General features: G+C 38.4%; 3 protein-coding genes and 1 long non-coding RNA gene across 7 annotated transcripts in view; 1 reads left to right on the plus strand and 3 right to left on the minus strand.

Moving 5' to 3' along the window:
- LOC147059459 (uncharacterized) overlaps positions 1 to 4,834 on the minus strand; it is a 79,831-nt gene extending 74,997 nt beyond the window's left edge. The window contains exon 1 of one of the 2 annotated variants that reach the window (XR_015065723.1): positions 4,190 to 4,831. This is a non-coding gene — a long non-coding RNA (uncharacterized LOC147059459). Of the gene's footprint in view, positions 1 to 4,189 lie in introns of both variants that reach the window. The other variant, XR_015065722.1, reaches the window with a different exon arrangement.
- Positions 364 to 4,957, plus strand: LOC147059461 (proline-serine-threonine phosphatase-interacting protein 1-like). Its single transcript, XM_085908246.1, has 14 exons — positions 364 to 499; positions 1,293 to 1,393; positions 1,494 to 1,568; positions 1,656 to 1,690; positions 1,763 to 1,869; positions 1,952 to 2,014; positions 2,090 to 2,182; positions 2,566 to 2,611; positions 2,681 to 2,760; positions 2,929 to 3,027; positions 3,147 to 3,243; positions 3,362 to 3,541; positions 3,638 to 3,723; positions 4,726 to 4,957. Exons 1-14 carry the CDS (start codon positions 467 to 469, stop codon positions 4,855 to 4,857), a joined length of 1,227 nt encoding a protein of 408 aa, XP_085764372.1. The 5' UTR covers positions 364 to 466; the 3' UTR covers positions 4,858 to 4,957.
- Positions 4,958 to 5,126: 169 nt separating this feature from the next.
- LOC147059462 (tetraspanin-3) lies at positions 5,127 to 8,632 on the minus strand. The gene is made up of 7 exons (XM_085908537.1): positions 8,440 to 8,632; positions 7,293 to 7,484; positions 7,140 to 7,214; positions 6,928 to 7,029; positions 6,572 to 6,724; positions 6,392 to 6,475; positions 5,127 to 6,314 (listed from the first exon to the last, which is right to left on the minus strand). The coding sequence occupies exons 1-7, from the start codon at positions 8,500 to 8,502 to the stop codon at positions 6,222 to 6,224; spliced, it is 762 nt and encodes a 253-aa protein (XP_085764663.1). The 5' UTR covers positions 8,503 to 8,632; the 3' UTR covers positions 5,127 to 6,221.
- Positions 8,633 to 9,200: 568 nt separating this feature from the next.
- nmbb (neuromedin Bb) lies at positions 9,201 to 12,802 on the minus strand. 3 transcript variants are annotated; one of them, XM_085908063.1, is made up of 5 exons: positions 12,248 to 12,802; positions 11,954 to 12,087; positions 11,430 to 11,510; positions 10,538 to 10,725; positions 9,201 to 10,280 (listed from the first exon to the last, which is right to left on the minus strand). In XM_085908063.1, exons 1-5 carry the CDS (start codon positions 12,358 to 12,360, stop codon positions 10,230 to 10,232), a joined length of 567 nt encoding a protein of 188 aa, XP_085764189.1. In that variant the 5' UTR covers positions 12,361 to 12,802; the 3' UTR covers positions 9,201 to 10,229. The 3 variants fall into 3 exon arrangements, with proteins under 3 accessions (XP_085764189.1, XP_085764190.1, XP_085764191.1); XM_085908064.1 differs by having other exon boundaries at positions 11,954 to 12,158; XM_085908065.1 differs by lacking the exons at positions 11,954 to 12,087; positions 12,248 to 12,802 and having other exon boundaries at positions 11,430 to 11,615.
- Positions 12,803 to 12,850: the final 48 nt, after the last annotated feature.

The following is a 12,850-nucleotide window of genomic DNA, read 5'->3' on the forward strand; positions in this document are numbered from 1 at the left end:
AGCTAAGCCAAACTGTCAATAGAAAGTCCAAAAAGTAGCAACAAAAACACTTCTTATTACAAGTGTATATTTTTTTCCCAACCTAGAACCTCTCAGATTGCAATGCTATATGTATTTACTGCTAAAATTGGCTGCAAATTGCTTTCATCACACGGATTTCTTATTGTGATTAACACGAGTCAGCAAACCACTTTCAGTGTCAACGTTATCGAAGCAGTCCGTTTAATATTTGCACAAAATGCAAACAGTCCTCTCTGGTGGGTATTGAAAGAGGCCAAACATGGCTAACACGTGATCAGTGACATCATGGGATAGAAGCGCTTCCTCATTCAAAATGACTAAGTGCTGCTTAACGTCGGAGTTGTGTTGACCAAGAGCCCAGTGACCTTAAATCATCAAACTGGTGGCTACACAATATTTTCATTGTTTGAAAGAAGCTTCAAGGGAAATCTTAAGGAACTACAAGATGACACGTTTAATGTTTAGAGATGCTTTTTGGGTAAGTCAATTGTGGTGTATTTTAATTCAGGATTTTTAAAACTGAAATTCAAGAAAAGACACACTCACACAATGTGCTAAAAATAGCTCATGAGTGATCGGACATTGCAATTTCCATCGAATGTTTTAGAAGTGATGATTTGAAAATGTAAGCACTTGTAGAGTTTTAAGTGTTGCATATAGATATTTATTGTTAAATCCTCGTTGATAATGACTGTGATAAATGTGCATGATTGCCATCTTTACACATGAATATCATTCATTAACAGTAAGGCTGCAACTAACTGTTATTTTAATAATTGAATAATCTATTAATTATTTTGTTCATTCATCAATTAATCTTTTTTTTTAATTCAACCAAGTTAGTAGTTATCAGGACTATCACTATACCAAAAACAAAACATTGTTTCAAAGTGACATTGCATCATTTAATTCAGGTCCAAAATATGTCAGAAAATGGACAAAAATGTTGGCCAATTTCAGAAGTAATATCCCAAAAGTTGTTCTTAGCTTCCAAAACAGCTGCTAATGCCTAATGTGAACACTTTTGGCGGGCCTTTTTTTTTTTTTTTTACCATCCCTGGATTGAAATAACCTTTCTTGTCTAGCAGTCAAACACAATTACAAGAACCGCTAAAGAAGCATTGTAAGACACTTTCACGGTTACTCCAAAAAAGAAGTTCTGCTTTTTTTATCCAATGGCGGGTGTCGAATTTGCTTAAGGACATGTAGCAAAAGCTGCTGAGCAATACTTCTTGCATCGTCAACCGCATCCGATCTCTACTTTTTTGCAGGGCTCCGATTTTACCTGCCACGCTGGTTACGGAGCTTTGATGCAACGCCTGCGAGACGGAAGACAGATGTGCAAAGATGTGGAAGAGCTCTTAAGGATGAGGTGCATTCAACATCTGTAACGGTGTTCACAATCAATTCAAAAGAAGTCAATATTTGGCTCTTGCCACAAGTTTTTAACTTTTGTCGTGTTTTGTGCACAGGGCGTCAGCAGAAGAAAAGTACGGCCGGGAATTGGTGAGCATAGCCCGCAAAGCTGGAGGACACGCAGAGATCAGGTACGCATCTTGTTTAGTCAATTAAAAAAAATAAAAATAAAAATAAGCCACAATTTAATGATCTTTTCATATAATATTTCAATACAGCACTCTAAAAGATTCCTTTGAGCAACTAAAAACACGTAAGTCCATCCCAAGTGGGAGATAAAGGTTTGACACTCTACAGTTGAAGAAACAAATAGCCTTGGTTGCAGAAATGGAGAACGTAGGAAACTTTCACATCCAACTGTCAGAAGCAATGAAAGAGGAGGTGAAAAAGGTGGAGGTCTTCCGAGAGCGGCAGAAAGAGCAGAAAAAAAAAGTACGTCGCCATTTGCTTTGAGGGGAAAGTTCATGGTATCAAAGAAGGTTGCAGGTTCTCATCGCAGTGTTTTCCCTGATAGTTTGAAAGTATCATGGAGAAAGTGCAGAAGAGGAAAGTGTCCTTGTTCAGGAAAACTATGGAGGTAAGGAAAAGATGGCTACAAGAATTTTTCAACTAGAAAAAAGAATTGACGTATTTTTGTCTCGCCAACCCACAGTCGAAGAAAAACTACGAGGCAAGATGCAAGGAGGCCGACGAGGCAGAACAGATGTCAGTGAAGACTGCCCATGCAGCCAAAAATGGCGACAAGGTAATATGGGACACTCCGGATGATTTCTAATTTTAAATGTCGGACCGCACAAAAATTTATAAATGATTGTATTTCGTTTTTATTTACATTTCACCCCAACTTCGTCAGAATTGGCATTTGAATTCCAGCAGTCTAATTGAAAATTTGACTTCATGCAAAACTGATAGCTAAAAGCTAACAGAACTATATTTCATTGGAAATAATAGAAATGTATTAAATATAGAAATGAGGTAGGAATTTGCTTTCTGAAATCATTTGCTGTGTATTAAAGGACTTTTTTAGACAAATTTCGCTTTTTTTTTTTTAATTACATTTTTTTCTGACATTTTAATTTGCATAATAAAAGTTTTGCTCTCTTTTTTTTTTTTAAATATGTCTCATAGACACGCCACAGGGCCAAGCAATCCAGAGAGGCAGTGAGTGAAGCAGGTACAATACCAAGTCCTCTTTTTTTTCTGTGTTGTTTTGTACAAACTGCATTGTCCACAATTTTGACAGAAATCTTATACTTGACCAACATCGACCAGCTGGAAAATGTTCGCCAGGACTGGGAGCAAACACACAGAAGCACGTGCGAGGTAACTGGACAAGTTTTACACATGGTCACAAACAGGAAGTCCACATCAACTTCCTCTATCTTGACACCACTTCGCCTCATGGGGGAAAATGCGAGTCACGTGCAATGAATCAGCTAAAAAAGCGGAATAAATCTTGATGGCAAAAAAAACGTGAACGTGGTCTTGTAGGTGTTCCAGCAAATGGAGGCTGATCGCATCCACTTGCTCAGGTGCACCCTGTGGGACCACTGCAATCACATCTCCATGCAATGCGTCAAAGATGACGAGGCAAGCACAAACTCCATTTGTGGTAGCTTTTGTGTGCAAGCTAGAAGCTTCAAGATAAAAAAAAAAGAATCCTTCAACTATTTAACTCCATCATGATCATGATGATCATCTCATGTCAGTTCTGTGAGGAGGTAAGGAAGCACCTGGAGCATTGTGACATCACCACCGACATCAACTGCTTCATTGAGATGAAAAGGACGGGTTGGCATCCACCAGGTCATTTCTCACACTTTTCCATCCATTCATGTTTTATTTACTCAAACAGTAAACAACAAAATGTCTGTGCATACACCTTAATCCCGATCAGCACTGAAACAATTTTTTCTTGTCACAGAGCCCATCGTGTTTGAAAGCTATTATCACAAGGAGACCATATCTGGGGATGGGAACGGCCGAGGACACTTCACGGGTGGAAAAGAAGATCTCATGAGGAGGACTTCGGATCCTCTCCTGGAAGCTTCCGTGAAGAGCAATGTTGTCAATCGCCATTCAACAGTGCCCTCTAGTGGAGAAGGTCAGTCTGATGCTGTTTACAGCAATGGCGTATTGAAAGGATAATTCTTCACTATCTTTATTGCCTTTTTTTCTCTGCTACGTTTGATATCTTCAGATGGGTCGTATGCGTCCCTGCTGGGTCTCCGGCAGCCAATAGTGGACGAAGATTCCTACATTGCGCTTTACAACTACAATGCACAGGTGCTATGCAAAACATGTATTCCATATCCTTGATATTAAATTGAAAGTTTATGAACTAGTATTTTATGTCCTCACTTGTAAGACAATTCAGCACACTGAAATTGGGGGGAAAAAATGCAATACGCGATATGGGTGTTGCATCATGCAATATCAATATGTTTGCTATATTTAACTTGCACTTAGAGAAATGACAGCTTTATTGTGTAATTCAAATAATCATTCTCTAATTTATATTAGATTATTATCTCTGTGTGGGTTGGGAAAAACAGCAACAGCGACATAATAGTGGAAGTTTTAAAATGTGACAACTTTAACGAAATCTTTTCAGTGTAATTATGGAGATAATTATTTCTTCCTCAAAATTGTTTTCTTGTCCATCCTGTGTTCACGGGTCTAACAATAATTGCAGATGAACTCTGTCCTTAAACAGCTTTTTTTGTGTGTGTGTGTGTTTTATGCACATTACCTTTGGCGTGTGTCGTCACTGGGCTTAGATCCGAATCGTATTTTGGGGCGAGCTGGCTGGAGTTGCATTTGGCTTGTTCAAGCTCCGGTGAAACGCAGGCAGAATACTCGAACAGGATGATGAATTGCTTCCATTGCATTTCAGCAGCACTTTTCTTCTGCACTTGCACGTTTGAGCGCGCCTCGGGGCTTTTCCGGGTCCATCTCACACCAACGCTAATTGTTTACTCCGCCTCTCATTTGTCGCCCCAAAACGTCAAATTAAATATCGTATTTTGTCTCGTGAAATTCTGTTTATTTTATTTGACAGAAAACTTCCACAGGAAGTGCATTAAACCGATCTGCACCTGTTTTTCTTTTAATAATTCTTGACTATTTTCTATACTACTACTACTGCTACTATTTGTATTTCAAGTCGGTGCTCGCAAGTCAAAGCAAACAGTTCGTATCTGCTACAAGCCAGGTCCACGCGTATCTCAAGGCATCGCTGCAGAATTCAAACAAGTTGTGTTGATGCTTGTTGTGTGATCTCTTCAGGTGGAAGATGAGCTGACAGTTGAAAGAGGTGATGTGGTTCAGGTCTTGGAGCGCGGTGAGGACGGTTGGTGGACCGTGGAGAGAAACGGCCAGGTGGGAATCGTGCCTGGGAACTATTTGGGCAAACTCTGAAAAGGCTTGCGGAAAGGGGCAGATGAAATGAAAATATTTAGGGGGAAAGTCAACATACACTGTAAATGTAAATTTCAGGCAAATCTTATCTGTTACAGAATAAAAATAAAAAATGTTAATGAAGTTCTATATAAAAGAAAACTTTTGAAAAAGGTATTGTCTAATATTACACCTAGAAATTATTTGTATGTATTTTTTGCATCTTAAAAAAAAAACATTCCCATCAGTGCCTCACCTCACAAATGAAAAAGAAAAGAAGAGAAGCAGTCAAATTGAAATGTATGATTTTATTTGTTTCCTCTTCAAAGCTTCTCACAATTTGTTGTTACCCTTTTTTTTTTTTTACAATTCCAGCAAAATATTTTGGGTTTCACACAACAGCTCCAAGTCAATGAAAACATCGCAAAATTTCACACAAAAATAACTATATCGAAAAGAAGTCATTCCAACTAACAAATGAAAATAAGATGAAACAAGGGAAGGCTTAATACTGATGATACACTCACAACACAAACTGGCTCACACTTTATATATTCACAGTGCTTCAACAGTGAAGCGGATTCAGAACTAAATATACACAGCATGTCAACTAAACAGGAAATATAAAGTATCTGCTTCACTGCTAAATCAAACTTTTTCAGGGGAGAAACATTTTTTTTTGTTTTTTTTACAGCCGAATGTCTGGAGAATATTTGGCGAACGTTTGGACCTTCAATAAACCCTGACGATAATGCAACATTTGCTAGATTTAAATCACTGGGATAGGGTTAAAAAGAAAACTTCTCACACAATTTAGGAGTATTTTATCCAAATAATTGGACAAAATTAACGCAGCGGTTAGGACAATGGGCAATTTTCATCCAGCATTGAATTCATTGTCATTGGCAGAAAACGGTAAAAGCTCTAAATTAAGTTTCAAATTCAGGGTATTTAAAAAAAAACAAAAAAATTAAATGCGTTTAATGTCACACATTCGCAAAAGTGCACATTTTGCCCCACAAATATTCAACCATGACTTGACATACAAGCGGCTGCTTTTTCCTCCGTTTTTTTTGTTTGGTTTTTTTTAATCATTCTGACTGAATGAGCTCATTTTTATTTTGAAAACACAAATGGCGATAGCTAATTATATCCTGGCTTTTTATAACTTGTCACTGTCAAGAAAACAACATAAGAGCTTACAAAGCATGTCAAGAATAAGAATAAATAGGTGGTTCCTCGTGTTCCCCGGGGACCACGTCGCCAGTGTCTGCTACTTTATTAGATTGTGCAATGTGTGCTTGAGCTTATATATCTCAGCTTAAATATAGAACTAGTTGAAATCTACCATGACGCGGTGACGCTCGTCTTCCGATACGAGGCTCTCAAGCGTAGCTGTTGGTGGTGACCAGCAGCTCGTACGCCGGGTCGTGACTACGCCTGCAGAGCACCACGCAAGCGCACAGCATGCCCAGCATCTGGAGGCAAACACAATTTTTGTTCTTTCGCTTTTATGCTTGGCGCTAATACTTCAGATTCCTGACTTCCTTCTCACCTGTATAGATGCAAACGTTAGCGCAGCCCAAATGACATACATCATGATCTCCTTTAACTTCTTCACAACCAGAGCTTCACAACCCTGAAAAAAACAAAAAAAACAAACACGTAAACAACTTGAAAAGGACTGTTATTAAAAAAAAAAAAATTAAAAAAGCAGACTGGCACTTTTGTGCACCTCTTGGTAGAGGTCCGCCGGCCGGGTGAGAGTCCCGGTGCAGTTGCTGATGTTGGGTTGGCAGCAGCTGACAGGGACGCTGTTGTTTTTCGACTCTTTGAACCAGCGAGTGTTCCTCCAGTCCGAGTAGTTGTGGATACCGCAGCAGTGAAGCTAAAACAACACGCAGGAAACGTTTTCACACTCCAATCTTCTTGTTAAGACAGTCACGTGCTTAAAAAAGCCAGCGTATCACTAACTATTTGCCTCCTTCCTAATAGACTCCGCCCCCTTCCAGAAGCATCATACTACATACTAGGTCAGAGCTTAGAATGGACAATGACAAAAGTATTTTGTATCTTTTTCCTACCGCTCACCTGTCTCTGCACATAGTCGATGGCACGACTAGGAGCGTCCGTGTTGGTGCCGTTATACTCGTTGTATACCTTCTGGATGGAGTGGTTCACCTCGTCTTCCACCTGGAACAAGTATTTTTGAATATTTCTGCATATTCACTTTTGGCAGCAGTTTTGGAACATCAACATCCACAACATCAAAATATCTTTTGATCAACTAGATAGAAGCTTACTTTTGCTCTATAGATGTAGCCGAGCACCACCACCACACACTCTGTCACAAACACCAGCAGCAAGATGGCAGCAAACTAAGTAGAGCAAAAAAAAAAAAAGTTCATTATTGATCATGGCATCTGTCCTAACATGAGCAGCAGGCGCGCACTCACGGTGGCCAGGCCGCAGGAGCTCTCGCGTATGGTGGCACAGCAGCCGATCAGACCGATGACAAAGAGGAGAGTGCCCACGGCGATGATGACGATTGCCGGGATCAGAGTGTACACATCTTCAAAGAAGTGGTCGTAGTCATCGTAGGTGATGAACACGTAGGCGCCGATGTAGCATAAAATGCCTGCCGCCGCCTACATCAAAATACATAGAGATGTTTAGCTCTCATATTCCGGTTACCAGTTTATTAGGTACACTCCCTCAGATGAGATCAATGATTAACAAAACTGCTTTGCAAGGAAATAGTTATTTCAAACCTTGTACTGTATTATTTGTTTTGTTTCTGCAATGTCAGTCGAGTTGACACATAAAAGCGCAAAATGAATTGATGATTTCAATCAATTATTTTTTGGGTGGGAAAACAAACAAGCAGTTTGACAAGATAAGATCATTACATTAGGGATTATATATAATAAAACAACACTCCTGCTCGTGTGATATTGCTTTTATTATTTTTTTTATATTGAACCATACCAACAATAACTGTTTAAAAAAACTATTAAAAATTGATTTTGCAATACGGCTGAATGCAAAATCAAATTTGAACAGATGGAATAATCCAAATAGATTCCATTCGATACAATATTAAATTATTACGGTACTGCCATACTGTTTTATATTTGACGTTTTAGAAACGATTTTACATACAGTAATTGTGACTTCATTAGATCGCGTACCGATTTACGCAAAAAACGCAGTGCATTGCTGCATCCTTAATGTCGTCATAATATTGAATTATTTCTATCGAGACCTTTAAATTAAACATTATTAACACCGCAAAGATCGACTGTGCGGTGTAGGTAGCCAGTGAGTGTTTATAATATAGGATGCTGAGCTGCTAGCGTCATCCTAGCTTAAGCAGCACAGCAGGTCAACAGCTGTCACATTACGTCACGGCAGATCCCAACGCAGTTTATTTACCTCACGTTGTTATATTATAAAAAATATGAACGATAACTTCAAATTCAGATTCTCCACCAAAGCTAAAGTGAAAACGCGCTACTCTGTCGCAGTGCGCTAGCTTGCTAATAACATCGGTTCGTCCTCAAGGATGCCGCACATCGCTTAAATGTGCTCCAATTTGCTTACCCAAAATATGAGATTGAGGAAAACCAGGACGGTTTTCGATGACGTAATGCCACACTGTCCCATCCTTTGCTCGATAGGAATATAAATACAAAAGAAAGAATGCAATAAATCGCTTTTGTCTCTATGCGACGGAGAGAAAGGCGATGCACCTGCTGCACTTTTATTTGGACTGTTTTGATAATAAAATGGCTTCGGCGGGCCCGCCCCACTGTATGGAGGCTCAAGTGTTTGACCAATGAAAACAAAGCAGAGGGAGACACAAGTCACGTGATACTCGTCGTCACACCAAATAGGGCGAGACGTGCTTTCAAATTTAGGTAGATATAATTTTATAATATTGTTAAGGTGGTTGATGATGTCACCAATATTTATTTATTTATTTATTTATTTATTTATTTATTTATTTATTTATTTACAAGTTCTTATTTATAAGAAGAGTTTTTCTCAATGCATTTTCTATCCCTCTTTTTCGGTGTCAAGAAATATACTAAATTGTTCTTTAACATATGTCAATTCTTTGTCAAAAATTGACTTATTAAAAAAAGACTGCTGGTGATATAAAATGACCTCACTACCTACAAATCATTGGTTAAATGTAGATTTCAAATCAAAAGTGATTTTTTTCAGTTCCAATTTTTCTTCTTTGATTTTATTGTATTTTTATAGGCTTCATTCGCGTTGCGTTATTGTTCAAATCCAAGATAATACATCAGTTGCTTCCTAAAATCAATTTATTATATTAAAAAATACTACAGGTAATATGAATTCATAAATCCAGACTATCCAGTTTGGTCAGAAGGTGGTAGTATATCACAAGTAAATTCTTGAATATATCATTTTTTTAAGAAAATCTCAAGAAACTCCCAAACGTCATCACCGCTAATACATAATTTAACAATCACCATCTACTAAAATATTTTATTCAGATGCTCCTAATGTCTTAAAATATTCACTCATGCAGTATGCTGGCAGATAATCAAGCTAACATGGACATTAGTACTCTTTTGCTGCATTGTCATTAATGTGTCACACTTAAACCAGTAGTACTTTTACTCAGTTAAAAGTTTCCCCATATAGCTGCGTCACCTTTTTGAAACTTACTAATAAGAACACAAGAACAAAACTTTTACATTTGCATCAATCAGTGTGAGTTATGGTGAGTAACAGCAAGATTACAAAAATACCCATTCATCCATTTTCTATAAATGCTTCTGCAATATGTTACTAAGCAAAATGGGTGATACTGGGTTCATATAGAAGAAAGAGCAAAAAGTACTACAATCCTTTTGATCCATTCATGAGTTTATATTTTGATATTGACATGTTTCCATTTCATCCCAATATCCTCACAAAGTGTAGTATATAAAGGGATAAGGGTGAATAAACACTTTACTGAATGGTGTCCAATTATTGCAATAACCTTTCGAGCGTGAGATCTCGCTCTCTTGATTTCATGCAACATACTCAGGCAAGTCAAATTGTGATTCAAATAATCTGACTACATTTATGTATTTTGTATTTTGCATATGTTTTTGTAGAAAACTGGAGGTTTTATCGCTCACCCAATATGTATTGATGATGTCATACTCCTTTGAGGTCTTGTTTTTGCTGCATGTCAGCAGAGTGCAACTGTGAATTTTATTGATTATACAAGTAAGCAAGCAAGACCAAATATTGTAGCATTTGGGGGTGGAAAAAGAAAAAAAAAAATGGAAATTGTGAATGGCACAAAAATGAGTAGAATACAATCATTGTGAGCAGTGGACTGTCCTTAATGGCCATCACGTGTGTCACTTTCTTTGTGTGTAGATCTCCAAAATACGATTCAGCATCTCTGAATCCTGCAAGAGTCACAGATGTAAATATTCAGCAAAAAAAGAAAGAAAAAAAAAAGATAATATGCTAAAATATTAGGAATAAATATTAAGTACGAGGAAGAAACTGTGAAATATTTGAAAAAAAATATTCACACACATTTTGGGGGGAAATCCTGAAAATTGGGAAAATAAAAATAATTGGAGTGCAAATAAAAATAAAAAAAACAACAGCAATCAAATGTAGCATCCTTTTATCACATGACTTAAGCAAAAGACCTCACCAGCGTTTTTAAGCGGCTCTCTTGTGAGTCCACCTGCGCTTGCATGGCCACCCACAAGAAGTGCTGGAAAAGCTCGCTGAGTCCGCTGCGACCCTGCGTCTGGGTGACGTCTAAGGGTCCCACACCCCGTTCCTCGGTGGAAGACAGCAGCGGGGTTTCCATCACACTCTTCTTGCCCATGAAGTGCCCTTAACAAACACAAATCAGCATCATTCCACGATTCAACTCAGAGCACAAAATTGTCACAATTAGCAGGTTGTTATCGTGGTCGTGGCAAAAAAAACAAGGCATATGGAATCAAAAGTACTTAATAGAACCAAACCAAACAAAATCATGGATCATGACGTAAAACAATACATTAATGATATAAAACTGTGAACAATAAAAAATGCCAAAGAGGTCAGAAATGGTCAATTGTGAAAATATTGAATCATATTTTCATATTTTAATGAAAAATGCCAATTAGGTCAGAAATTGTCGATTGTAAAAATATCATATTTTAAGAATTTTCTTAATAGCGGACCAAAACCTTCAAGCAAGTATATCCAGTATGCAGAAATATATTTTGCATGCATATAAATTGTTGAATAAAACTTCTCCTCAACAATGAATTGTGCATAATTAAAAACAAAAATCTATTCATAAGAAAGTTAAGTAACGTGGGAAAATAATAATAAAATCGGTTTTGTCTTTTGAACATGCAAAAGAAAATTCAATAGCTTTTTTTTTTTCAATTTGCTATTATCACTAAAGTACAGAACACAGTTAAAGAACACAGGTAAAAAAAATATAAAAACAATTGACTTAATACAATTTTGACAATACTGTACTTATGGCTCCTATACAAAACTAATGTCACTATTACATAATTAATAAATACTCGCTCTCTTACCTGTTGCCCAAAGGTTCCCTCTGGGATTCACTTTAATTTTGGCCACTTTATTCCTCAGCTCAGTGAGGTCGAAGCTGACCGCTGTGCTGACAGGAGCGAGAGAGAAGACGACAAGATAAGTCAAGAAGCCACACCAGCACACGTTGTTCACTGTCAGACCCTTCATAGTGCACATCGACCACGAAGTGTGTGTGTCTCCTGTGGTTTCCCATCATTCCCACTTTTATAAGCACCCCTGGCCTGGCCCCTCCCCTTTTGCTGATGTGTATATCATGAATAGTTTTATACACAGCATCATTATTTTATAAAATCAGAACATTTACACAATTAGAGTTGGGCTTATTAGTCCTAAAAATGTGTCATGGTTAGCCAGCGGTGGCCTGGATCGCAGTTAAGCAAAAAAAAAAGTGAACAAGTCGTTCTGGACTTCTACCTTGGGTAGGCAAGTGATGGTTTTCATATAAGGTAAGCAGAGCTGCATTTAGTTTTGTGGGAGGAACGTTTCTGATAGTCGAGTTGATTACCTTGTGAAGGTGTTGACTTGCTGAGGGGTGGTAGCATTATTACGTTCGGCCAAGGTGAGCGGGAGCCTATCCCAGCTGACATTGAGTAAGAGGAACGGAGGTGGACAGACAACCACTGACTCATGTTGTCAAACCTACGGACGCAGTCCTCATTGAAGATGACATGCGTGTTGGAAGGCAGTAGAGTAGGAAAATATGCAAATGACTGAAATCCACAAGCAAAACATTGATTGCAAATTGTCCACTTGTTGCTATAAATAGGCAGTATCCATGGCTAATTTGTATCACTCCCACCTAATGAGAATTTGTCCCTGACTGGCTTTGACACAATGGACCACATGACACTGGAGTGGTTGCAACATGCTGCTCTCCTCAGCACGTTGGATGCGCGGGGCTGTTGAAGACATACACGCACTCTGATGCTCTGAAGGTGATAAACTGGCAACTTTCAGCTTGCTCTTTAAATAACCTTTGCCATTCTCTCACACACACACACACACACACACACACACACACACACACACACACACACACACACACACACACACACACACACACACACACACACACACACACACACACACACACACACACACACACACACACACACACACACACACTGCTGAATGTCAGCTCAATTGGAAGACTGTGGGACCCATCAGGTCATATTTGGAAACAAGTTCAGAGTTTCACCCAACTGCTTAGCTTCATTAGCTTTTATAACATTTGATGGTGTTTTTTTTTTTGTTTTTTTTTGTTTTTTAGGGAAAAGTATCTGCAGATGTAGGTGTGAAGGTCACTTGAGACGGTGTCCAAATTAACGAGCGTCCCGGGGCGGAATGTGGCAAAACATGGGAAAGAAAACCCGTGTGAGAGATAACACAACTGCTAAGAAAT

The sequence above is a fragment of the Syngnathus leptorhynchus genome, chromosome 3 (assembly GCF_054491065.1).
Source record: "Syngnathus leptorhynchus isolate UIUO chromosome 3, UIUO_Slep, whole genome shotgun sequence".
Classification (NCBI taxonomy): Eukaryota; Metazoa; Chordata; class Actinopteri; order Syngnathiformes; family Syngnathidae; genus Syngnathus; species Syngnathus leptorhynchus.

Bases quoted from the DNA above. Each gene is read 5' to 3' on its own strand.
- LOC147059461 (XM_085908246.1), top strand. From the start codon at position 467: ATGACACGTTTAATGTTTAGAGATGCTTTTTGG. The intron at 3,028-3,146 runs GCAAGCACAAAC...ATCTCATGTCAG, and splicing joins AATGCGTCAAAGATGACGAG to TTCTGTGAGGAGGTAAGGAA. The intron at 3,724-4,725 runs GTGCTATGCAAA...TGATCTCTTCAG, and splicing joins TTTACAACTACAATGCACAG to GTGGAAGATGAGCTGACAGT.
- LOC147059462 (XM_085908537.1), bottom strand. From the start codon at position 8,502: ATGGGACAGTGTGGCATTACGTCATCGAAAACCGTCCTGGTTTTCCTC. The intron at 7,030-7,139 runs GTAAGCTTCTAT...TACTTGTTCCAG, and splicing joins GCTACATCTATAGAGCAAAA to GTGGAAGACGAGGTGAACCA. The intron at 6,476-6,571 runs GTGCACAAAAGT...TGTTTTTTTCAG, and splicing joins CGGCGGACCTCTACCAAGAG to GGTTGTGAAGCTCTGGTTGT.
- nmbb (XM_085908063.1), bottom strand. From the start codon at position 12,360: ATGTCTTCAACAGCCCCGCGCATCCAACGTGCTGAGGAGAGCAGCATG. The intron at 10,726-11,429 runs GTAAGAGAGCGA...GTGTTTGTTAAG, and splicing joins AGGGAACCTTTGGGCAACAG to GGCACTTCATGGGCAAGAAG. The intron at 10,281-10,537 runs GTGAGGTCTTTT...TGACTCTTGCAG, and splicing joins AGAGCCGCTTAAAAACGCTG to GATTCAGAGATGCTGAATCG.